The sequence below is a fragment of the Balaenoptera physalus genome (assembly GCF_965194825.1).
Source record: "Balaenoptera physalus genome assembly, chromosome: 4".
Lineage (NCBI taxonomy): Eukaryota > Metazoa > Chordata > Mammalia > Artiodactyla > Balaenopteridae > Balaenoptera > Balaenoptera physalus.
In genome coordinates this window covers 21,017,777-21,043,046 of record NC_138891.1, presented here as the reverse complement: position 1 = coordinate 21,043,046, position 25,270 = coordinate 21,017,777, and the positions used below count along the sequence as shown (strand labels likewise).

The window sequence follows — 25,270 nt, the reverse complement described above, 5'->3', positions numbered from 1 at the left end:
ATCAAAACACAAATATTAACAAAAACAACTATTATTTGTTGAGTACTTCTATGTGCCAGGCATTGTGCTAATAAGCATGTTACATTATGTGACTTAAGCCTTTTGTAGGCATTATTATTCCCCATCAGCACATTAGGAAATTGAAGATTCTAGATAATCCAGAGTTTGCTTAGGATCACGGAGCTGAGACAGGAATCCAGGCATCTGACTCTGGCGTCCTTATGCTCAGCCATGCTTGTAACACCGCCCTGGTTAGAGTAGTCCCGTGCTCCTCAGGTAGCTCCCAGTGTGGGCAACACATTAACAGGAGTCATTACTTTCACCTGGGAGAACACGTAGGAAGATCACCTGTGGAGTTTAACAAAGTCCCAGGCCAATTAAATCAGACTCTCTGTGGCGGGGCTTAGGCACCTGTATTTTTTTTAAAAAGCTCCTCAGTTAGAATCCAGTGTGCAGCCAAGGTCGAGGGTCACTGACCTAGACTAAAATGAGAGGAGTTAAAGGCTGACCTCAGAACAGGAGAGGGTGGGAAATCTCAGGATGTTCCAGCCGAATGGGAAGAGAAGAAAATAAGAGTTGAAATGAACAGTGCCTGGGAGAAGATTACCAACTATTAAGAACAGGGAACCACACTGCAGTTGTAGGGTAGGAGGAATGGTCACTATTTTAAAAACATCGTGATTTGCAGGTTCCGAGGTGGCTGAAGAAAACTTACATATTGATCTATTTCTCACTCCGGACCAAACCTAATCTCACCGTTACCTTTATGCACATCCACCCTCCGTCCTCATTGTCACTTCCAGCCCCGGAACGTCTGCCTATCTATTGGCCCCTCATATACCTTTCTTTCTCACCTGGATGCCCTGCTCAGATACTCCACATATTAGATTCCTTTCCACTGTCCTCCCACAACTCATTCCTGCTTCAGATCCCAAACTGCTGGTATTACAGTAGAAAACCCACCAAACCCGGCTGCCTGGTCTCTCAGGGCACGCCATCCCCCCTCAGTGGGGTCCTCACCGAAGGCCCACCAGCCTTGCACTCCCCTGCAGGAGACTCCCACACTCCTTAGGATGTTTACCTCCTACCTGTAACGCTTCCTACCTCCCTCACACCCTCAGTCCCTCTGCGCTCACCTCATTTTTGCAGGGGCATTGCTTTCTTTCTGGGACACAAGTTGCCTCAACTTCCCCCTTCTCATTAACGTGTCTCCATACTTCTCTTCTTCACTCCTGTACTGCTGAAGCTGGGTACTTACAGCTCAAAGCCCTGCCCCCTTCCCCACCCCTCTTTCTTGCATCTTTACTCTGCCCCACGCCACTGGATCCTCTTCCCTTTCCCACTCCTATTTAAAAGACATAAGTGGGCTTCCCTGGTGGCGCAGTGGTTGAGAGTCTGCCTGCCAATGCAGGGGACACGGGTTCGAGTCCTGGTCTGGGAGGATCCCACATGCCGCGGAGCAACTGGGCCCGTGAGCCACAATTACTGAGCCTGCGCGTCTGGAGCCTGTGCTCTGCAACAAGAGAGGCCGCGATAGTGAGAGGCCCGTACACCGCGATGAAGAGTGGCCCCGATTTGCCACAACTAGAGAAAGCCCTCACACAGAAACGAAGACCCAACACAGCCATAAATAAAATAAATAAATAAAATTTGAAAAAAGAAAATGCTCCCTATTAAAAATAATAATAATAAATAAATAAAAGACATAAGTGCCCAAACATTAACCTCTTTATGCTACAGACCTCTCACCCCTTCCCTTCCTTAAATGGACATGTGTCCCAAAGCTCTGTTCATCCTTACTCTACTTAAATGATACTGCTATGACTTCAAAATCAGCTTGATATGGCTAATTCTCTTTCCTGGCCTCTAGCTTCATATTTCCAAGTGCCTGCTAAACACAAACATAAGTTCCACAATGTTTGGTGGAACGTCTAACTCATTATGTCCCAGGCTGAGTTTATCTTCCCTCCCTAAGCCTGCTCTTTCTCTACATCTGTCTGTCTGTCACTCTAATAGTGTTATTATTCTCCCAGTCACCCAGGCACTACGTTTGTGTCAATTTTGACTCCATCTCTTCCTGAATACCCAATCAAGTGATTTTGCACTGTACACCTTATATTCATTTCCTTACTAGTCTCACTCCAATAAACTAGTTAGGACCTTATTACTATTTGTTTGGGATTATAGTGTTTTCCAAGTTATCTAATCGTTTGTGCTACAGCAACTGTCAAAGACTGGTTGACTGACAGGTTACTTCAATCAAGGACTAGCCACTGTTCTTGAAAAAGACAAGCCCAAACCAGGACCTTTAGCATGGGATGGAAATTAAAACTTGGGGCAAAAGTCTCAGGCACTGGATAGCTAGATGCAGAAGTCTGAAAGCTCCTTCCCAGTGGCTTGGGAAATAAATTTTACTTGAGAATAAGAAGGGATAACTTGGGAGAAACAGCTGCCTGTACTGAGTGTAATTACATTATCAGAAAATAAAGTGATGGGGGCTGGGGCAGAGACAGGGACACATGATTACTCTCCAAGAACTGAGAAATACTATTAGACTGGCTCCTGGTGCTTAAGAAACCTGGGCATGGGAAAGACTTGAAAGAGACTTCTGGATAATACTGACTGGCCACATCTAACCAAAGATGTAAATCTGACAAGGCACAGGACAGGTGTAGCAATCATGTAGGCATATAGACTCGCTCTATGCTTCTGAGCAACTCAATTGACCTCTCTGGGCCTTCAGTAAAATGAGAGGATAGAGCAATGATTATTTTACCTCCAATTCTTTGCAGTCAAGTAAATAAACATTGTGTTAGTCTGTTTGGGCAAAACTATCATGTTCAGAAGTGACATGGGAAGCAAGGTTGGTTAGAAGAGACTGGAGATAGTGCAGGACAGGGGGACAAAATCAGGGAGTAGGCAAGGAAGGGCAAACAGGGCACAGCTCCTATTTACATACCCACATTTACCTATTCAGCAAATATCTGAGTGTCCACTGAGTGCTAGGCATGGTTTTAAAACTGGAAGATACAATGCGGGAGACAGAGCCCTTGTTCCCACCAAACTTACAGTGTTGAACAAGCAAGTGCAATTAACTGTTCAAGTGCTATGCCACTTGAATCTATGTCAGCAAGAGCTGACACAGGCCATGGGGCTTAAGGCAAACAGAGTGAAATAAGCACAAAGGGTAAGTAGGAAAAACATCCATTCTCAAGAATGGGAGTTTTACTATAGGCTGGCAAGTGGCCATTAGTGACCTTACCAGAGAATGTTCTGGCTCAGGCCAGAGGACACTGGAGAACTATGTTAGTGGCCAGTCACTGCGACACAGAGTGGAGCTTTGAGCTTTCTCTCAAGTTTCTTGGGGGTGTGGTGGCTGACACTTTGGGCTGGAGGAGGGCTATAAGGTGGCTGGAGAACTTTTCTCCCGATTTAGGATATAAAACAGTAGGGCTATCTGGAAGTATATTCCCTTCAGACTACAGGTCACGGTCTATCAAAATATCTGCAGGAGGAGGCCCAGATTTGCAACTAAATTCGTCATGGAGGAACTCCAGTAACGCTACTAGGTTTCCAGAAAGCACACTAATTGAGTGTCTGATCTACTTTCTCCATCAAGATATCAGTCAGGGAGCAAGTGGGTGAAAATAATGCAAAATCAGAACGTGAAATGAATCTAGGATTCTAATCCAGAAGAGTATCCTAAGAGGCTATGTGAAGGAGCAACATGATCTAACCGCAACTGTAGCCTTGAGGCTACTGAGAGTGCCTGTGCAGGGATAAAAGGAGAATTATAGTGAGTACACTAACCAAAATGAGGATAAAAATGTGATTAGGAGGTAGGGAAAGGTTTGGAATCAAATCCACAGAAAAAATTTTCAGGTCAGCTGGGAAGGAATTGGCAGTGGACGCTGCCATAGCCCTCTAACCCACATGAAGGTCTAACAGAGCACTAGATAGCTTCTCAGATCTGGGGTTGGAAAGCCAAGTACAGTAAAACACATTTTCAACGACCCCAGTACCGTGCTGTAAAGCCTTGATAATAATGGACAGCCAAGTCCTAGCCCCCGCAAAGGATCTTTAGGTCTTTCCAGGATATAAGAGCAATGCCAAGTGGGGCTTGAAGTTGTTGTGCCTCATGATTCTTGCTGGAGATTCCTCAGCCATAGCTCAGCAAATATGCCCTGCGGCATAGCTTGTTGAATCTGCTATAAAAGAGGGAGACAGAGACAGAGAGAGATACACAGACACTGTGCCTGGCCGGCAGGAATATCAGTAGTGGACTGAATCCTCAGAGTGGAGGAGCCATCTCTCTATCTCTGCTCTTTTAGAGGACTGGTTTGTACATTTAACTATAGAATTAAATCACATAAAACATGCTGTACCCTAAACTGACCACACTTTAGGTCAATGGACTAGGTGCTGTGTACCTCTCTGCTGGTGTCTTCGTAACTACATGCTTTTGCTAAGCTTTCTGTCTCTGACATTGCAGCTCTTGTAGGAGTAGATGAAGATCTACTGGAACAGCATCTGAGGCCCCTGTCTTGGGACAGGAGATCCCTACAGCCTGGGGGAGAGAAGGGTAGTCAGCCTAGAGGGTCATGTGGAAAATGCAGAACCCAGATAATCCTAAGGCAGAGGTTCATGGCACACATGGGAATGTTAACAAGATAAAGGTGGCCTTAGCTTAAAAGGGAATTCCCTAGCCCTCCATGAGCACTAGTGGATCCATAATTAAGTTGTGGCCACGTCATACACCATCTCTTCCTCAGAAAACTGAAGAAATGAAGGATTACAGAGTTAAAACAAACAAACAAACAGACAGAAAGACAAGACACGGCTATTCTTCCAGCAAGACCCAGGATGAAGCATTTTCCAGGTACTACAAACTTCAGAGTGGACTCTGAACTGTGATGAAACCAGATCAAGCAGAAGATGTGGAAACTGAAACCAGGCAGATTCTTAGTGGTGTCACCGAACTTCTCAGACAACTCAAAGCAGGTGGGCTCGGAGTCAAGGGAGCTGGATTTTCTTAATGTCAATTACTTATGCTAATGTGCACAATGGCCAGGCAAACACAATTTAATTCCAAAGGGGCTTTTGTGAAAGGTTCCTAGAAAGAGTTCCAACAGAGGATAACACGACAGAACTCTCCAGAAAGAGTGAAGACCTGGAATCAAACCTGGTAAGTCAGGAGAGGCAGCCATCTAAGATCTAAGATGATAAGGTACCAAATCCAGAAAGTCTAGTTAAAGCAGCAAGGACTAAGCAGCCAAGCAGAGTGTAGCACAAGGAGGTCAGGAAGAAAGAGTAGGTGTGGCAAGGAAAAAGGATCTACAAGAGTCCTGAACCTGTTAGGTGTAGATGGCAATGCTTCAGTTTCGTAAGTGTCAATGTCGATGGGTCCTCAGGGCACACACTTGAGTCTTTCCTACTTGGGGCCACTTACTTAAGGTCCAGCTCCTCATCTAACTTATCTTTTTTAAAGACGAGCCCTATGAACACAAGATCGGATGACAGTGCAGTCGATTGGCTTTGGAAATGAGGTAGAGGCTGGGAGGAAGGAGAAGGGTTAAGAGATAACAAAGTAAACACTAGAGTGAGATAAACACATACAGCCAGCTGATCTGGTTGACTGAGTAGCATTGGTAAGGTACTGGGGAGGGATCTATTCCTAAAAATGGAAAACCAACTTTCCTAGGTTTTAGGATGTGACCATTCTGATTTTGCCACAGAATACTTAAGGATATGCTGCCATGCATATCATGGAAATGCTTGAGCACTTAATATTTATAATTCCTGAGTACATCCTCATGCCATGTCCCCTTTATTAAAACAAAGCAAAACAAAAACCCCGAAGAGCACATGGCCTTTCATGAATCAAGCAAGGGCAGCTGCAGTGCTTGCTCCTAAACAAGTTCAACTGGGAAACCAATCCTCTTTCTGCATTCTTCTGCATGGTGTTAATGGCAGCAGATACAACTCTCTGAAAGAACTAAATGCATTTATGGCTGTTAATTTTTAGTTGAATAATGTTAAAATCTACAGAGGTCTTAGAAATAAACTCATCCAACTTCTTTAGTTGACAATGAGGTCTTTGAAATTCAGAAAGATTAAGTCACTGGTCCAGGTTCTCTAGGCAAATCTGAGGCAGAGCTGGGGCTCCACCTGGTTTTCTTACTTCCAGTGTGAGGTCCTTTCTACTCATTGCGCTTAAGGATAAGATTTTTGCTTAGCCTTAGTAACTAAGTTGAGGGCTGAATTTGAAAATGAGGAAAGAAGAGAACTTAAAAAGTCAGCAGTGTTGTGCGAACTACATATTATATACTGACATCCTAGGCCAAAAAAGATTAGCATATATTGTAAAAGGCAAGAGAGGTCACCATTAATAAACTGGACTGACAAGGGAAAAAGAAAAGGTACAACTCACAGGACTTACAAGAGAGAAAAGTGACAAATCAACCATTCAGCTTGGGTTGGAGTATAAACGCCAAAGGTCAGAGAGGATGCAAGTCAATGAAGAAAAGTTAAGAAAACACTGTGAAGAAACCACCAGAGTGAGTTCCACTGACTTTTAAATTCAATTCCCTTATAATCTGATCTCCATTCTAAAATCAGGATCTAGCTTCAGCAGATACCAGCTAAATAGAACTAATATTCTACTGTTCTCAGGCCACAAGCCCCATCTGCTCTGGATGAGAACTGCAGGTTTTCCCAACCACAGCCTATCCTATGTCGTATCTTTGCCACTGCTCCAATTTAAGATTTTCTGACATTTTCCTCTAGCAAATATTTAAAAAATAGAGGGTAGTTTTTACCAGAGGCTCTTTTTTTTTTTTTTTTTCCTAGAAGATCACAGCTTCTCTTAGGACAGATCACTGATCAAAACATTATATTCTGGAGTCTCAGTAAACATTTTACAAAGCATTTCTTCCCTTCTCTCAGTCTTTTATAGCTCTTTATACCCACATTCATACCAGACTTCTCTAACTCCACAATCTTGGGAGACAGGGGGTTGGGAGAAATACTGGGTTGGCCCAAAACTTCGTTTGGGTTTTTCTGTAACATCTTAGCCAGAGAAATTGAAAAACAAAACATCGTAAGAGTTGATCTGCAGGGTCTCCTTTTGGTCCTTTCTCTTGAAGGCACTGAACTAAATTAACACCTAAGCTCTCCTGCAGGTCTAAGCCTCGGAGCAGTATCACCTCACTTTAGGAGTGGAGGACAAAGGGGAGGGGGTTCTTAGGGTGGGCCTGTTTTTAAGCTTCTATATTTCATTCTTGCTTTTAAGCCTCTTTAAGTGGTATTTTGTAATTTCTACCTCAGGACCTTTTTTACCTTCTTAATAGCTGGGAAACTTCATTTATGTTAAATGCTTAGAAGAAAAACTCAAAGTTCTAAACTTTTCTACACTTTAGGGAAAAGTGGGAGAACTCTCTTGGCCCAACCTGTCCTTCTCCTAAAACCAAAAATATAAACACAGTGTGTGAGAAATACTTATAATGTCTAAAAATAAATCAACACTTCCTCTATCAAAAAAATATTTCTCTACATATAAGAGTTCAATTTTTAAAGTTCAACCATTAGCTTTATGGCAGAATGGAACCTAAACAGCTGCTGATTTACACTTTTATTTTAGCACATAAATAAAACCATTATAAGTGACTATTCAAACAACAGAACTAGAAACTTCCCTTCCATCTCTTACTGTTTGCCAGGGATCTGAATGATGCACTGCCCTAAGAACTGTGCAACACGACGGCCCCGCTCAGCCCCTACTCTACACAAAGCTGTGCACGCCACAGCTTTGTGTAAGACCTGTAGTCTTAATTACCCTACAGGTTGGCTGGCTGAATTCTAATGTCCAGACATACACAATTTACTCAATAAATACAAGCATAGTATCTACCAAGTACTGCTTTTATGGAGCTTACATTCCAGTTATGAACATTACAGCTTGATAAGAGATAACTACTAAAAGAAGATTTCAAAATGCTGCCTCAAGTTTAAATCTACTCCATAAGGAAGCTGTCTACAAAATAAAATTCTGAAATGACATCATTAACTCTGGATGCTTCCTTTCCAGAACATTAATTTACAGTGTAATCATGTCAAGATAGTGGCCTTAGAAAAACATTTCCAATTATGCAGAAGGAAGACAGATACGGAGATCTTTCATTCCTTAATACCTTGGAAGGAAAAGGTGAGAATGCTTTTAAGTAAACTTCTTTATAGTATATAAATGGGCTTCAATTATAGCCTTATTTTAATCATATTTGGGTGGACACGGCAAAACTGGCTTTCAATGCAGATGAGACTTTTTATACACACCCAAGGCCCTGGAATTACTACACAGCAATTTAGTGTCTCATTCCTTAGTTGCTTTAAATTGTAAGCTCCCACAAGTACACACTAGTCTTCTGCTTCATTCCTGGGCACAAAGGAGGAGGTGTATCATAAATGCCAGATGAATAAATGGACATGATTAAAGCATCTCATTATCCACTTTGTACCAAAAACTGTGTGAGAGAAAAGACACATTTTCTGAATCTGATGCTTTGCAAACACTTAATACAAACTATTAAGTTTTCTGAATTCATAGCACTACTTCACACTATCACACATTCTCCAGTGACACTTCTTGCCATTTCATATCATAATTTGGCTCTAGTAATGGCATTTAATTCTACATGAGTAAAGTAATGAAGTGGTTAACAGCAAAGGCTTTGGAGTCAGAGAGACTGGGATACGATGCAGGGGCTATCACTTATTAGCTGGGTGGTCTTGGTCAAATCACTTGTTTCCTGATCTGCAACAGCTATCTTACAAGGTTGTGTAAGGTTTAAGGGAGATAATGTGCTAACGCTGATTATCAGCACAGTGCCCAGCACACAGTAAGTGCTCAATAAATGGTAGTTCTGTTAAATTTGGTTTCCCAAACAGATTATCTCTTGATGTAAATACCTAAATTACATGCCTTTTACATGCCCCCATACCACCTAACACAAGGCTTTGTATATAGCAAAGGCTGAATGGATATTTGCTTAATAAGGGAACTGGATCTTAATTTTTCTCATTGGCATGGTGAAAAATCTTATTCTGGCAACTCTGCTAATCAATACACAGAATCTAAGATTTCCTACCATAACCAAAAGCCATAGTTATTACCCAATTTGTCTGGGTTCTGTCACATGCCAAAATCATTCAAACAAGGGAATCGGCATATAGGAAAGAATCCAGTGACAGTGTTATACTGTCAACACTTGATAATGCCTCTCTTTCAGGAAGTCAGACAACGCATCTCCGCGCCCCACCCCCGATCCTGGGCTTTGGTAGGGTCCCATTTCTTTCTATAGTTCAGTACAAAGAGGCAAGTGGGAAATGCAGTTTTTCATCAAACTGGTTTATGGTCGTTTCTGTTTAAGCTATGCAGTTTTCGCACAGGGTGGGCAAAGTTTTTCTGCAAAGGGCCAGATAGTAAATATTTTAGGCTTTGTGGGCCTTGTGATTGTGCAGCCAACATCTCAACCTGCCACTGTAGTGCAAAACAGACACAGGCAACACATAAACAAATCAACATGGCTATATTCCAATAAAACTTGATAGACATTTTGTCAATTATACCTCAATAAAGCTGAAAAAAGATGAAGAGAGAAAAACTTTATGGACACAAATTTGAATTTAATTTACTTTTCATACGTCAGGAAATATTCTTCTTCTTTCAGTTTTCTTCCTCCAACCATTTAAAAATGCAAAATCCATTTTTAGCTCACACGCTACAGGATAATTACATAGGTAATAAGTACCCACAGGATATAGTTTGCTGACTCCTGTGCTAGCATTTTAATCACAGGAAAGAGTGTAGCACTGGTTCTGGTTCTTCATCACAAACTCAATCTTCTCAAGGTCTACTACTCCACAAATTTTATCATCCCAAACATTTCATTCATTTCCAGATAGAAAATTCTTGAAAATCCAACTAAGTCACTAATTTTAGTTCTATAGATCTAATATAGACCATATTTTAGCCCATTTCTTGGTTTATAATCACCTGTCTTAGATTGTAAATAACTAATGAAACAATCAATCTGTACTTCCTATTTTAAAAAAAGAACAAGAAGTATAATTCAATGATTTATGCAACTACAATACCACAAATAACAGTAAAACACTCAATTTTATGTCTCCATTTAATGAAACTCTGAAATATAAGTTCATTACTTGATTTTATAAATACCTCTATTCTGTATATAGCATTATCACTCCCAGGTTTGCTTCTTTCAGTATGCTGAAGGCCAAGGGTCTCAATACTGTGGGCAAGTGGCAAAACCTGGTCCTGTCATGGTGAACTCTTTAAAAATACTTACCATCATGAATCAATGTTGCAGAGTTCATTTAAAATTCTTTGGTAGATTAGCTTTCAGACGATAACTAACAATTTAACCACAGATTAAGTCAAGGAATTCTGAATTCTGAATGAATTTGTTGTTATTCAGTAGCAGAACCAAGTCCTGAAGGGTGCTACTTCTGTGGTACCGTCGAAAACCTTCAAAATGTTCAAGGCATTTGTTTCAACATGTAGACTAAGGCTCAGAAAGAATTTTTTGCATCTGCCTGATTTCACGGCAGAGACAAATACAGAATTTTGACAGTGTACCTTTAAAATGATCATTTAGAATTACTGAACTTCACAAAATGTTTTAAACTATAAATTCGTGGTACAATTATACTGTTACAGAGAAGACCAACTAGTAATAAAAATCAAGCTATAACAAATGATTAAAATGTTCAAAGTGAAGTGCTTATCAAGTTTTTGAGATAGCGGAAAGATGTTAAGAAAAACTGACCTAAATTTACAAATATACTTTAAAATCGTGTAACTTCTAAAACATAAGAGATTTACATTTGTTCAAAATTTGAACACATGTATTTGAGATATGGTTTCATATGAATGATGACCCTTTGGAGAAATGACATCTATGGCAACCACAGACAGTAATAAGTAATACTTAGATAAACAACGTTAGACAGAATTTGGCCTCCTTACTTTTCTCAAGACATCTACTACTTATGATACTAACAAATTATTGATTTATAGTGTATATTCTATTTAACTCCAAGAAAAGCAATATTATATTTGGTGCTTCAGAGGGTATACTACAGCAACAAAGAGTTTTGAAAACAAGTATTTTAAATATATTTTAAAATATAATTATAAGAGTAAGAAGACATCTTGTCATTTTAATAAGAGATAAACTAAAAAAAAGAGCTGATGCTTCTGAAGTATAAATATTCTTTTTACTAGAAGGAATAACTAGTAGTCTTGGAAATTTATAGCATAAAATCACTGTCTTCACTGTAAACCGTCTTTATTTATGCCCCAACACTGTTCAGCTTTTCTCCCAATACTTAAAAATATATATTTATTTTTAATCTTCCAATGAAGTTATTTAAGATAGTCTAATAAATGCTTCGATTTACTGAGCACCTACAGGCACCATGCTAAACATTTTAAATACATTAGAGCTCATCCTCACAATGTCCCTGTAGATATAACTTCCTTTGCTAGGAACAAGAGAGTAGAAAAATTCTCATTCTTCTTTGTTTTCCTTTTCTTTTCTTATTTTTTTCTCCCTGTACTTCTCAAAAAAATTGTCCAGGAAAAAACAATTGTTCAGTTTAAAAAGAAAAAAACATCTCACGCTTCGCTACCTTCTTCACACACGTCATGTACAAACCACTGTGACTGTTCCACAGGCATCCCCCGCCCCCGCCAAGGAGTAAAACTTTAAGATTTTATGTTATCAATTCTTGAAGATATAAAAGAAAAGGCATTTAGAAAACATTAAAATATTAAATTATTAATTTCCAAATTGATTCAAGGACTGCTCCATTGATATCACCATGTCCATTTTAATTGGTTCCAAATAATTCTTTGAGCCCCTAGCAAATTCTTACTGGCCATTCCTTACTTTCCTCTGACTTACTGAGGTTTTATTATAAATGCTGAGTATTAAGGCTGTGTCTTTATTCCTCTTTATCTCACCTTACTGTTTTCCCCCTCCCTCCACCGACCTGACATTGTTTATATAATGTAGGCAGTTCAATCAATCTACGCAGAATTGAATTAAGTTACTGACCTTCACTAATTATGATTTTCATAAAACTCTGGCATTCATTAATTGAGAATATTTTATACAGGTGTATATCACTTTATAGAATAGGTTGATTCCTTACAGTCAGCCTAATTTCTATAAACCAAATCATACTTTTATCCCTAGGGGAAAAAATCTGGTCCAGATTCACACTTGTGAATGCTATAAATTTTTAAAAATCATACATTTAAAAAGGAAAAAAACTCAGAAATAATGGTAAAAATTATTTCAAAATTAAACAAGTACCATACCATAAAACATATTCTCTTTGACCTACATCAAATTAGTGGAAGACATGCCCTTGGTATTGTCTGCCTCTTGAAAATGGGAATTTCCTACATTTTCTCTATGCTAAGTATAGTGAAACCCCTTGCCTATGTGATCAGATGTAGGTTTCCTCTATTTTAAATCTCCTCTCTTCACATACCCGTAAAATTGCTAGCAAAGTTATGAAAGTTCTTAATGCAGACAGGCCCATAACACAATTAATAGTGCTTAACAATGCAATTTTGCAATATAGTTCAAATATGCATTTGTCCATTCATCCATTCATTCTTCAAATATTGGTAAGTGCCAACTATGCACCCCATAGTATTGTAGATGCTGGGAATACAGTGAGGAACAAAATACAAAAAATCCCTGCCCTCATGGAGCTTACATTCTAGTTCCTCAAAAGGGATCTCCAGCTAAAATGTAAGTACTCAAAATCCAAGAGCAAAGCTTTCTGAAAAGCTCCATTAGTCAGATATCTCAAAGGAGCAAAGGCTACAATAAGTACTACATTTACATTTGTAATATGTTTTATTTTTATCAAAAATAAAAATAACATCCTGTTAAGTTTATTAATTTCCTTGAATTTTAATTTATATTTAAAATTTCTAATTTTCCTCAATTTACACTTCCTAGCTATTTCTGATAAATTCTGCAAGCTGCTTGAAGAAAGTAAAAGAGAGACCATCCTTTTAAATTTCCAACCTAATTGATGATCAACAGGTACCAATCAAGTGATGGTCTTCAAAAAAGCAATTCTTTGTTATAAAACAATGGGCCTCACAATTATAGGCCTGCTGTAATTTGCCACTGCTGCCTCTGCATGACTTAGCCAACTGACTGGGGTTTTGATTGAGATGCCAGTACTTAAAATAATTTGTTAGTTGTCTTAACTTCTTTGTTACTGTCCCATTAACTGAACTCATGCTTCTCAGTCAGCATTACTATGTGGTAAAGACTACCATTAGAAACTATAGACTTTCCCTGCGGCAGAGATTACAGCTAATTTTTACCTGGCATTTCTGTCAGTGCAGTTACTGCTAATGTGCTCTGGACCCTTCTTTCACCAAGCTCTTAACTCCTGCTCTGCCCTTGCTTTCCCTAACCAAAATCCTTGAATTATTCTAAGTTTAATATGGCCAGGCCACATCTGTTGTCAAGGTGAGTGGTCCTTCATCTTTTCTTGGGCTTCTTCTCCCTTTTCATGTCACAGCCAATGGTAATGTTCTCCACTTTCACCGCAGGACTCTTTCCACCCTTTCACTGACAGGACACCACAGGAAATCAGGAAATTTGTACCTATGCCACAGAGTGATAAAGGATGCCAAGCTAGGAATTAGGAGACCAACTTTGCTCTGCACAGAAGGATACAGAAAGATCCAGGTGTATTAAAGGAAATATCACTCTGTGTATGATTTCCGCATTTTCATTTCCATATTTATCTCTCTGTATCCACTCAACAATATTTATTGAGTGCTTATTAGGTTCCAGGGACTGTTATACAGTTGGTTTCTTTTAATGGGAACACACTAACACTGCTTCAAAGCAGGAGTGGTAAATCTCTGACCTACAGGTCATATTCAGTCTTCAGCTTAATTTTGTGTGGCCCAGAGAGAAGCTATTAAGAAATGAAATCACAGCAGGCCTTTTGAAGTCTTTACAAGCAATAAGATAGAGCCATAATTCCATGAAGAGAGGAGGCTTGTATCTTTCTCCTTTACTGCTGTGTATACCTCTCACTGTCTCTATCTCTTTGCTCTAGTTTTCTATTCCTTTTGCCTCATTCCCTTAACTGGTCATAATAGGGCAATGAGATATATGTTACTTCCTATATTTATTGAATTACATTACCATTTTCAATTTAAAGGGCAGACCAACTGAACATTTCATACTTTTATCCTGGAATAAATAAGCCTTCTGTTTGGCTGGGGGGTGGGGTGAGGGATGGGGGTGGAAATAGGTCTACAGGCTTTGAAATTTCTTTCAGAGATTGTCCACTCATCAACTCAGTAAACTGAAATTCCATCTTGGCAAGTATAAAAATTGCATTAAAAAATAAAACAATAATAAACATTGTACTTCAAGAATCTACACCAAAAACAGAAATACAATCAAAGTTAAGGCAGAAGTGTAAAAGGTAAATAAATATTTCATGGAGAAAGTAAATAAAAATCTATCCAAATAATTATTTCAACAAAAATAGAATAGAAATAAACGCATTCAAAGGAAGAGTTAACATTTATCATTTTTATACACTGAAAATAAAAATTCTCCACTCCTAAGAACCGTTTTCATGCAGATTTTATCACAAAATTACTTTATATTTTCCAATTTACAATTTCTCTCTTCAGTAGTTGCTATGAACTATAAATTATTCACTTGATTTCCCAGAAATTAAATGTTCCTAAAAACTCTATATAATCCCCATTACACAGGCATACTATAGTATCTTTTCTTCAGCACACAAAAAAAACTATAATAATTATAACTTATTCTTTATTTGTTATCTTTCTACAGAAATTATCAGGATTAGCCTTACCAGGAAATTATACACATTATAAATACAAGTTTTAATAAACTACCGATCATCAGACTGTTACGTTGTATTTCTAGAACACGATATCACAAATTAAAGTCATTAATTCCAAAACAATAGTTTATTAACAAAAAAGTACAAAGAAGTACAAATGGACATCCTATTTCCCCCCATTATGGTCCATCTATCTATCTCCCTTTCAGTCCATGGCATGGCCTTCTTCAGCTAAAAGACTGGGTAAAATACCTCTCCTCTTTCCATTGGGCCCTGATAAATACATAATGATTTGTTTTGGGATGGTTTAAGTTATACAGTCCATGTCAATTTTAAAAAAATATTTTATCTATATGAATTGCCATAAAAGCCTCTTCCCTTGCAGTATACCAGGTACCTAAACTGAATGAAATATATGAACAACAACATTCATAAATCATGATTAGACATAGGTAAAATCATATCACTAGTATGTTTGCCTTGAAGTAACAGTTTACAAATGAAAGCTTAGAGGTGTCAAAAAGGATTTTCATAGATATTTACTAGAACACTTCAAGTCAAAAACATCTTGTTAACGGAACTAAATTGAGGTACATGGAAAACATTCAGCTTAGTTGTGTTTTCTGAACTGATTTTAAAGCAAAGCTACTTACATATCTGATCTTACAGATCTTACTGCTATTAATTTCAATTTTCTCCAAGAATGGTACAATTTATTTCAATAAACCTACAGTTAATTCCATACTTCTCTTTCTACAAGCCCAAAGTACTTCTCTAAATCATGTTAAAGCCCCAATACCTTGTGATTTCTCTCACAGGGCTCCTTAAAATACCAATGCAAGATGGGGAGATTTAGTAAACTGCCACATTCAGTAAATAATGCACAATGTGCTCTCTCTGCTATGGCTCATCAAGACAGAACATATGAATTAATTTACGATGTTCCTAAAAGCCTTGTTTATAATTTATTAGATTATACATGGTTTTTTTTTGAGTAGTAAGCTCCAGGCTTTTGGTTTGTGGAGGGAGCCAGATCAGAGCTTACCACAATACTTTACTCCCTGCTTAGAACTATCCTCATAAAGAACATGAGCTCAGTGTTGGACTAGGCTGTAATAACATAAGGTGCTATAGCAGTGACACATTTTTTGGGAGCTGGAAAATTCAGATGACCACTCACTAAACATAAAATCATTATTCCACAAAGATTTTATTCACATCGAACTTGCACAGTAGCAAAAAAAAAATCAAAACATAACTAAGCCACATATCAAAGAACAATATACAATAGAGATTTGAATTTCTCAATGGCATTGGAAAGTATTTCCATAAATAACATTTACAATTCTAGTGTTAGGTCTTTCAAGGTGTCTGAAGCTTCACAGTGCTAGAATTGATTTTTATCAGAACACATGCAAAAATGTGCAACACAATAATCCATATTAATGACACAAAAAAGCACGCCAGTTATTTGTCATTCCAGCACGGCCATGCCACTCTATGTTCTAAAAACAAACAAACAACCCCCCAAATCCGGGTCCCATTCATTCTTCATTTATGCCTTTAGTCACTCTGTTTTATTATATTCAAACAGTCACTGTTAGTGCTCTTCACCACGACTTTCAGGTTGACGTCACTCCCTGCCTGCTGGCTGTCAGGACTGGGGGACGCCCCTCTCCCAGACTCACCTTCTTCCGGATGTCTTCATCGTTTGCTCCGAGAGAGGCATAGAGCTTGAATGCAGCCTGGCGAAGTTCGTGAGCATGCTTTAAGTCATGATCAAGCTATGGGAGGGAAAAAAAGATATGTTCCAACCCAGTCCACAAATTAAATTTTCAATAAAACTAATAAAGTAGAGTTGAAGGAAAAATATGTTTTAACAACTATTAACGTTATCAGTGCTGGTTATTTTGGGTTTCTGCTCACATATGACTGAGACCTTGCTGTGTCTGTGTCAACATGACCTGGAATTCTTGCAGTCTGCTTCTGTCTAAAATGTGACACCGGTATATGAAAAACCTTTGTGAACCTTTGAGCCTTAAAAATTCAGTGTTGCTAGATGGCAGCTTTAGTGGCACTGTTACTTGCTTGCACCAGCTCTTTTTTTTTTTTGGCTGTGCCACGTGGCACACGAGATCTTAGCTTCCCAACCAGGGATCGACCCCATGTCCCCTGCAGTGGAAGCGCAGAATCCTAACCACTGGACCACCAGGGAATTTCCCACCAACTCTTTGAAATGCTCTCAAAAACATGGCACAGGGACTTCCCTGGTGGTCCAGTGGCTAAGACTCCACACTCTCAATGCAGGGGGCCTGGGTTCGATCCCTGGTCAGGGCACTAGATCCCACATGCTGCAACTAATTAATTAATTAATTAATTAAATTAAAACAAAAAACAAAAAAAATGGCACACTCAGGCCTTTCTAACCTGGAATACAGCTGATAACTTGAGTGCTGCTGCAACAGTATCTTTAGAAGGTTTTCCCAAACATTAATAGTGTTAACCAAATTTCAGCATTTAAAAAGCTTTTAGAAGCAGGAAAACCTTTGTAAAAATGCTAAATAAACAACAGACCATGGTAATCATTGCTACCTGTCTATTACAGCTATCTGAGAATTATGTTCAGGGGGCTTTTTTGGGATAAATTTATTAAAATTATTACTGGTAAGAAACAATTAATGCTATCTTTTCATATGCATAACTGGCTTTCTCAGTTATCAATTCTTCCATATACCTGATTTATCACCAAACTACCATAAAAATAAAAGAGAAGCGTGTTCTCAGGACACTTTCAGTGACTAAATATGAACCAGTAAATATATAAGGCATATCAGTAAAGTAAATAATTTTATAACTAAGAGATATAACTTATCCAAATGATTACAACTTTTTCCAAATGAGTTGCCTTGGAAAGGTTCACCCTTATGCAAAGATGTAGGTGTTGTTCATAATATTCTGAGACCCTCTTTTGAACACTCCTAAAGAACTGAATGGCACACTAGCAAGAAAACCCTGACAATAATAACATATTTTCATCGACTAAGAGAGTTTTAAGTTAACTGTCACTGGTGTGTGAAGAGGGGGAAATCCAACTGGGTAACATCATTTAGAGTAACAACAACAACAAAAACTCCACAGTAAAAAACTAAAACTCAGTTGGGGTGGTTCTGAAGGCAGTTCTTAAGAGTAGCTCCCAAATATTTTGATCAAAGCAGGTACTGATGGGTTATGGGAGGAACCTCCCAATATACGACACTCATTTTGATGTGTAAGTTCTAAAATATCTATTCTTATGTCTTAACTACTTTCCAGTCATAACATTTATTAGAATACTGACTTGGACTAAAATACCATGAAAATCACACATTTATTAACATGTAAAAAAGTCTCTCTTATGGGTCTAGTACCTATACTTGTATGTCAGAAACCACTGGATAATCCATCATCAAAAATAAAGACGACAAAACAAACTAATATTCAAGTTTAGGAGATTTAAAAAAAAGTTATTATTATTCCAGTTTTACTGTGATGGAAATAAAATGGAAAAACCCTAAGAAAAGGGATAATCTTCTAGATACTAGTTAAATGTTTTGCACATGTGTAAGCTAGACGTTCTTGTAACTATGTTTCCTCACTCTCATGTCCATCAAAGTGTTCTATTTGCCTTGCTGCGATGGTCAGCTAAGGGTGTTCATGAGGCTGTAGTTAGGACTTGCTCATATGTCTTTGTACTTTGAGTTACTGTGTCAGTGAGCAAGCAGCCAGAGGGAAAACAGACAAGGCAGCTGCTTCAATATAACCTATCACTTATACTAGAAAAACAATACTACTGAAGGAAGAGCAGGCACGTAACTTTAATACATAAAGGGCAGTGTACATTAATACAAATATCAATGGAAGTTATTTTAGGCCCTTTCTGAGACAGAGAAAAGTTATACCCTTAATAGTTTGTTTTATTTTCAGTGTTAAATGCCAAATGAACAGTTGCCTACCGGATGAAGTTTTTTGGAACTCAGGGGCATGGGAGAGGTCAAGAGAATAGTTTAAAAAAATTTACCACTGGGACCAGTGGCATCAAAAATACAGTCACATTTGTGAAACAGTACTGGTTACTATTTAGGAGGCAATGCTCTCTCTACCATGACCTCCTTAAATAAACTTTCTCTAACAGAATATTTATCTCTCATGCTTAGAGAAGTGGATATGACAAACACGTTGAGAAAAACAAAGCCAAAAAGAATATCTACCTATTCTGAGGAACTTATAGTTTGAGAAAAAGTTAGCACAATTTGGTCCTTGATGGTCTCAAACTAGAGGTTAGATGGTGCTTTAGCTGTCACTAGCAGGCCCAAAGCACAGTATGAAACTGCAGAAAAGAAAGAAGAGATGGCAAAAATTAGAAGAAAAGGTAGCAAAAGAAAAAGACAGTGGCGGAGAGTAAAATAAAGCCACTCAGTTGCCTGGAACAAAAGATTACCCTTGTCCTAAAGAATGAGAATATAGTGACAAAGCTGATTCTGGGACTTTCAATAGCATTAGATGATGTTGATATAATGTCAATAACCAGCTTAGAGACCCCACTATTTTGGGGTTAGCTGGGAATTTGGGATGCAATTTTCTGATTATCTCCTTACTAAAAAATTTCTGACAATAAACATGAAACAAACTGGATTCAAAAACTCAAAGTGACATCATCTATGTTACTAAAAGATTTCTTTATTTAAAAGGGCTCTGAACTGTTAATTATCAATTGGTTCAAAAGTGGTGAACAGTAAGAAAATCCTTTTAAAAATCCCTCTCTTGAGCTGCTGAAAAGGAAAAGAGAACATACCCTTTTAATATCAGTGATGGCACTCACAGAGCTGGGATACTTGAAATAATCAGCAAGCATGGCAATGAGGTGATCAGTAATGCTAGCAATTCTCTGTAGCTCAACATCTGGTTCAATCAGATAGGCGAGTGTCTCAGCTCCTTCAACTCTCTCCTCTAGTAACCTCTCCTTACTGCACATTCGAACCAAACAAGGCAATGTCTGGAAGGTAGTGATATTAATTATTTGCTTTTTGGTAAACGCAAAAGCATGATGGAGATCATATAGTAACTATATCAACCCAACAGTTTTTACTGGGAGTCATGTTTGTGATCAAATGTTTCAATAAAGACTTTCAGAGAATAAAAGTTTTTTTTTGGAATGTAAAAACACACAAAATTCAGTGCATATTAATCATTTACACTGGCACACTAAACTCCCATATATTCAAAGCACATTAATATAAAGTCTAATTAGGCTTTTGTGATTGGTAAGACTGAAGCTTTATTGTAAAACCTTACAAAAGACATTTAAGAATCCTTAATAAATCATTTCTGATGCTCCTGCCCTGTCTATGTATTTATTTACCTAAAATACATCCAGCAGTTAAATTAGGAACGATTTTGCCTTAGAAAAAGTATGCTATCTTTTCCTTTTTGTTTAGAGTTTAATACTTACAGTTGCAAAAACAAAATACAGCTTTAAAAACTCAGTGATCTTCCCATTAGTCAGATTCTACCAGTTCTCCTATAATCCAAGTGAAATGCATCAATCATAGTTCCTGAGTTCTCCAGAGAACTCCCTGGAATGACTGTGCTATCTACTAGTCCAATTTTACTTCTGAGGTCCTTCAAAAACCTTGGCACTGGTCTTGGTAATTTATCTACATTAGGTTCTCAATAAAAATATCCCATGTTTATATTTCTAAGGCTGATGAATCAACTTTAAAGGATAATGTGGAAATAGAAACTGAAACATCAGAATTACAGAAAGACTTCCTCTACAACCGCAGTCAACTATGCTTTGTTCTTTTCTAAGTTCCTATTACAGCTTGACCACAGAGTTTAGCACTTTATTGTTCACTGTTGACTTCTTATCAGGCTGGTTCCATCTTTTAAATACGACTCTAGGCTTCCAAGAAGAAAGCCTATTCTTATTTTCCTTGGAACAGCTACCAACATTTATCAATACCATAAATTCATGGATTATTGAATTTAATGCTCACAACTACTACACAAAGAAGATACTATTAACCTAGTTTACCAGTGAGAAAGAAAAGGAGGGGTAGAGCAGTTAAGGAAGGGCATGGAAGCCCTTAGCACTCTGTGCAGTGCTATTTACTTAGGGGGTCCTCAGATCTCATTAAATTGTCTTGCTTCACCAAAGACTAAAGGAAACATTAATCTTCTTAATGTTCTTCTATCCTTGGGTTCATTTTGAACACTGATAATGAGATCTCACATTCACAAAGTGACACACTATCAATTTACTTACAGTTGTTCTGTTCTTTATAACTAAAAGCTGTTTAATGTATTTAATATATTGTTATTCTCAATAACCCTTTGGGATAGATGAGCAGGAATTATTGCTTCCATTTTCATAATTAGGAGTCTGAGGCACCACAAGAATAAGGGATGTGCCCGAGGCTACCGACCCAGTCAGTGGTGGAAGTGCTAAAACCAGAATCCAGGTCTTAGGACTTTTAGGGCTAGTCTTTTATCTGGGCTTTTCTGAGTTCTAGTTGCATCTGACACACACCACAATAATGATGATTGCTTTCATGTGTTATTTACTTATTCTTTCTCATTATGCCTTTTGATTATCTGCCATGTGGGTGAAATAAAGTCCTTATAGAGTTAGTGAACTGCTTGCCTACAAAACTGTGTTGCAAACTTAATGAAAACCAAGGACTAAAATGTATTTTCTATTTAACCTGAATTTTACACATTTTTATAATTTTTATATCCTTCTAATTACCATAAAAGTGAAAAAGGTTTGACAAGGAAAGATTTACTTTGACTTTCAAAACATATCTAAAACCAATTTTTTAAAACTGCATGTCATCCCACTGAAAAGCATGGTGTTTTAATATTATTTCATGCTGTGCACACATACCATAGTGATAAATGTGTAAAAAGAAATAGGAATACAAATATTTATATTCAACACTTATATGACTGGATAATTTTCACATGTTTTTAGAAAGAATTAATTCGCTCACCTTTAATACAATACAGTTGTCATCTGTCCGAATTGCTCCAGCTCTACACATGTAAGTTAAACTGGAATAAGATGGCAGAAAGTAAGTTTTTGCTTGTGTTTTAAAGCTTTAAAAAAAACGACGACCTACTTGCCTTTAAGATATTATGGGGAAAAAAAAGACAACTACTCTTACTTATCTTGAGGGAGAAGGTTTTGACACTCCCTTATCTGAGATTCTGTTAATTAAATAGTCAAAGAAAACTATCCGATATAGGCAGACAGTAAGCCAGAAGTTTTTTAAAATACGTACAAAATTGTTTTAAAAATAAATGGCCGAATGAATGGGTAAACGATAAAGCAAGGTGCTGGGCACACTGGAGTTCTCTATACTTTTCTCTATACTTTTGTTTGAAATTTTCCATAATAAAAAGGAAAAAAATTTAAAATAAAATATAAAGTTAACAAAGTATCTAAATTTAAATGAAGTTAAGTTGGGATATTTCAACTCCAATAGCAGTGGTAGAAGTATCACAGAAGAAGCATTTAACTTGTAACACTTATAGCTATCCCTAAGATATTAACTAACTAGTCAGAGGTTACCAGTAGTGTCTTTGACAATTAATTAGTGATTTGGCTCTACTGAAAAACAATTCACCTTCACAATTATATCTGGCCGTGAATAAGAATACAATTACTTTCTACTCTCTAAGCAAGTGCTGAACATTAAGCAATTAAGAAACTTAAATTAATGGATTTCCTTTTTGAATTAGATTCCTTTGGTAAGCTGAAGGGAAAAAACCGAAAATACCCCATGTTCTGGCTTCTAGGGAAAGTTATAAACAAGTCAGTAAAACTCCGTACTTATACTGTAGGCGATGAACTCTTTATAGCTGTTATCATTATCTTAAGATTTGTTACTACATTGTTTTTTGAAACCAGTTCCATGAGAGTATTACCTTACTAACAAAAAGGCAAATGCTCAGTTTTGAAGACAAAAAAGCGGACAAACAAAAAATACAAATCATATAAACAAACAGAAAACAATTCATGATGCAGGAGTGATTCACTGAAAATTCCTCATTCTGGCCAAAATATTAGAGAGCCACAGCTTCTTAAATACTGAAACTAAACCATTCACTTAGCACAGAACCCTACATAACAGGTGTTAAACCTATCTGGTAATGTATTGATAATTACAGAATTAACATGTACTGAATGCTTACATGAGCCAGGAACTGTGCTAATAAGAACATTACATAACTATCTTATAAATGGTCACACCTCTATGAGGAATCTTTGTTTTGTTTTTCCAAAGATGAGGAAGTCACATTCTCTGAAATCATGCCTTGGTTATCAACTTCAACTAATCCTCACTATTTCTGTATCTTTATGTTTTCCTGACATGATACTTAGCATAATATGTGTTGGTTAAATCTGATCTAATTCTGTGTTATTTCAACTGAAATACAAGGAGAAGGGAATGTAATGAAGTAATTTTCTGTAGGTAGTCTTAGATGTTATAAGAGAGTTCTTGTTCTGCATGCTACTAGTAGTAAACTGAGTATAAAACTCACATCTATTTAAGAAGATATGAGATAATCCCATGACTTTCAAATTTCAAAATCCCAAAACAAGATGGGGATTGAAAGTGAGCTCATTAGGCTGTCCAAAAATACTCTAAATTGATAAAGCACTGTCTTTCTTCCCACATTGTCTTGACCTTTACCATTTTGCTGATGTGAGCTGCATTTCAATGGGCTTATCCCTCTGTAACATCTTCACAAAAATTTGTGGTAACAATTCTCCATCAACCAAAACTAGAAATAAAACAAACAACAAGGATTAAGGAATTCTTTAAATCTACAAAGTTCATAAATTAAATTGTGTAGGTGCCACTGAAAGTTCCAGCCTACCATTTACCAGGGTCATCGATACCTGGGGGTTTTCAAAAGCTAAAACTGAGAAGCATTTCAGTGCCTGCATTCGAACCTGTAAAAATAAACGAACAAACAAAGCATTTATTTTAATTTTGCAAATATGAATTTTAATGTCTCAGAATCTAAACTCTTCTGAAGAAATATCTATTTAAATCTGCCTAAAGTACTAAAGGAAGGAGTCAAGGGAATAAAAATAAGACCTGTATATCTGAAGAGTACAGTAAGTTAAAATTAATTTTGAAATAAGAAAAAACAGGGAGGAAGTAGCAACTAAAATGGAACTAGATAAATCCCTATTCAAATTTAAAAGAACGCTGTAAAAAATACAATGCTGGTAAGGCAAAGGGAACTTAATAACAATTACTAATTGCCTTTCAAGTGGGACATTTCTTCTTCCCAAATTACAAACCAGAGAACTGAAGAGAAGACCAAAAAAAAAAAAAGAGTACTCTTGTAGTCGTGTATGGGATGGAGATGGGGAGTGGGGGAGGAGAACACGAGAGGAAAGAAAGTTATGATAAAAGTTCGAAAAGGACTAAACTAATTTAACTTTAGAAATACTTATGAATTATGTTACTATACCGCAAAACTAGGTAACTGGTCTGGGATGACACCAAGGGCTCAAACTCTTGACCACATACAACATATTTTATAATTTGCAGGAGCTCCTATGAGAGCTGCTATTTTTCATTCTTTCCGTTCAGCTTTCACCAGATGACCTAATCCTCACTTCCAAGCCTGAGTCTATATATGATGTTCTTCTGTGGAGCCTGAGATTGGCAGGATAGGTAGCTGAGGTGTGAAGAAGCTCTGTCCCTCACTTGGGCAATGCTCTGCAGCACAAGCACATGCCTACAGGTGGAACCTAGAGTATGTTCATGACAGTCTGACAGTGGAGCAAACCTTGGCAAGGGTAATGTTACCAAAACCTTTTTCCTTCTACAACCTGTAACTTGCCACAGTAGATAAGGAAGTCTAGTGTGGAAAAGAAAAGAAAGAAATGAAGAACTGGGGGAGTTAATGAAGCTAGAGGATGGAGAAGAACAAGAACAGTAAATCGCCACCCCAGCAACTGTTTCTTGACATACAAGTGCTGACTGGTCTCAGCCTACACACGGTACAGAGCAGAGGAAGCAGCTCTCAGTATATATGTCCTTCCCTTGCCTCTGGCTAGTTTCAAGCTGGTTCCATTCCCCATTCCTATTCTTGTGAGATCTTCACCAAGATCTAACTTTGGATGTCTGAGGTAGGGAAAACGTACATACTAGCAGGCCAGACCTGTAAAAAAGCTAAGGACAAAAAGAGCAGACTAGGATCAGTGCAAATGGATAGAGGACAAAAATGACAGCTTCTCTGCTTTACAGGA

General features: G+C 37.7%; 1 protein-coding gene across 7 annotated transcripts in view; it reads right to left on the bottom strand.

The window, feature by feature from the left end:
- Positions 1 to 25,270, bottom strand: part of ARMC8 (armadillo repeat containing 8) — a 105,214-nt gene that overhangs the window by 27,965 nt on the left and 51,979 nt on the right. For 6 of the 7 annotated variants that reach the window (XM_082459793.1, XM_082459787.1, XM_082459788.1 and 3 more), the window contains 5 exons: positions 23,881 to 23,956; positions 23,694 to 23,784; positions 21,987 to 22,047; positions 19,787 to 19,987; positions 16,644 to 16,739 (listed from right to left, as the gene is read on the bottom strand). In XM_082459793.1, the coding sequence (XP_082315919.1) occupies positions 16,644 to 16,739; positions 19,787 to 19,987; positions 21,987 to 22,047; positions 23,694 to 23,784; positions 23,881 to 23,956 (525 nt within the window). The remainder of the gene's footprint in view (positions 1 to 16,643; positions 16,740 to 19,786; positions 19,988 to 21,986; positions 22,048 to 23,693; positions 23,785 to 23,880; positions 23,957 to 25,270) is intronic. The other variant, XM_082459792.1, reaches the window with a different exon arrangement.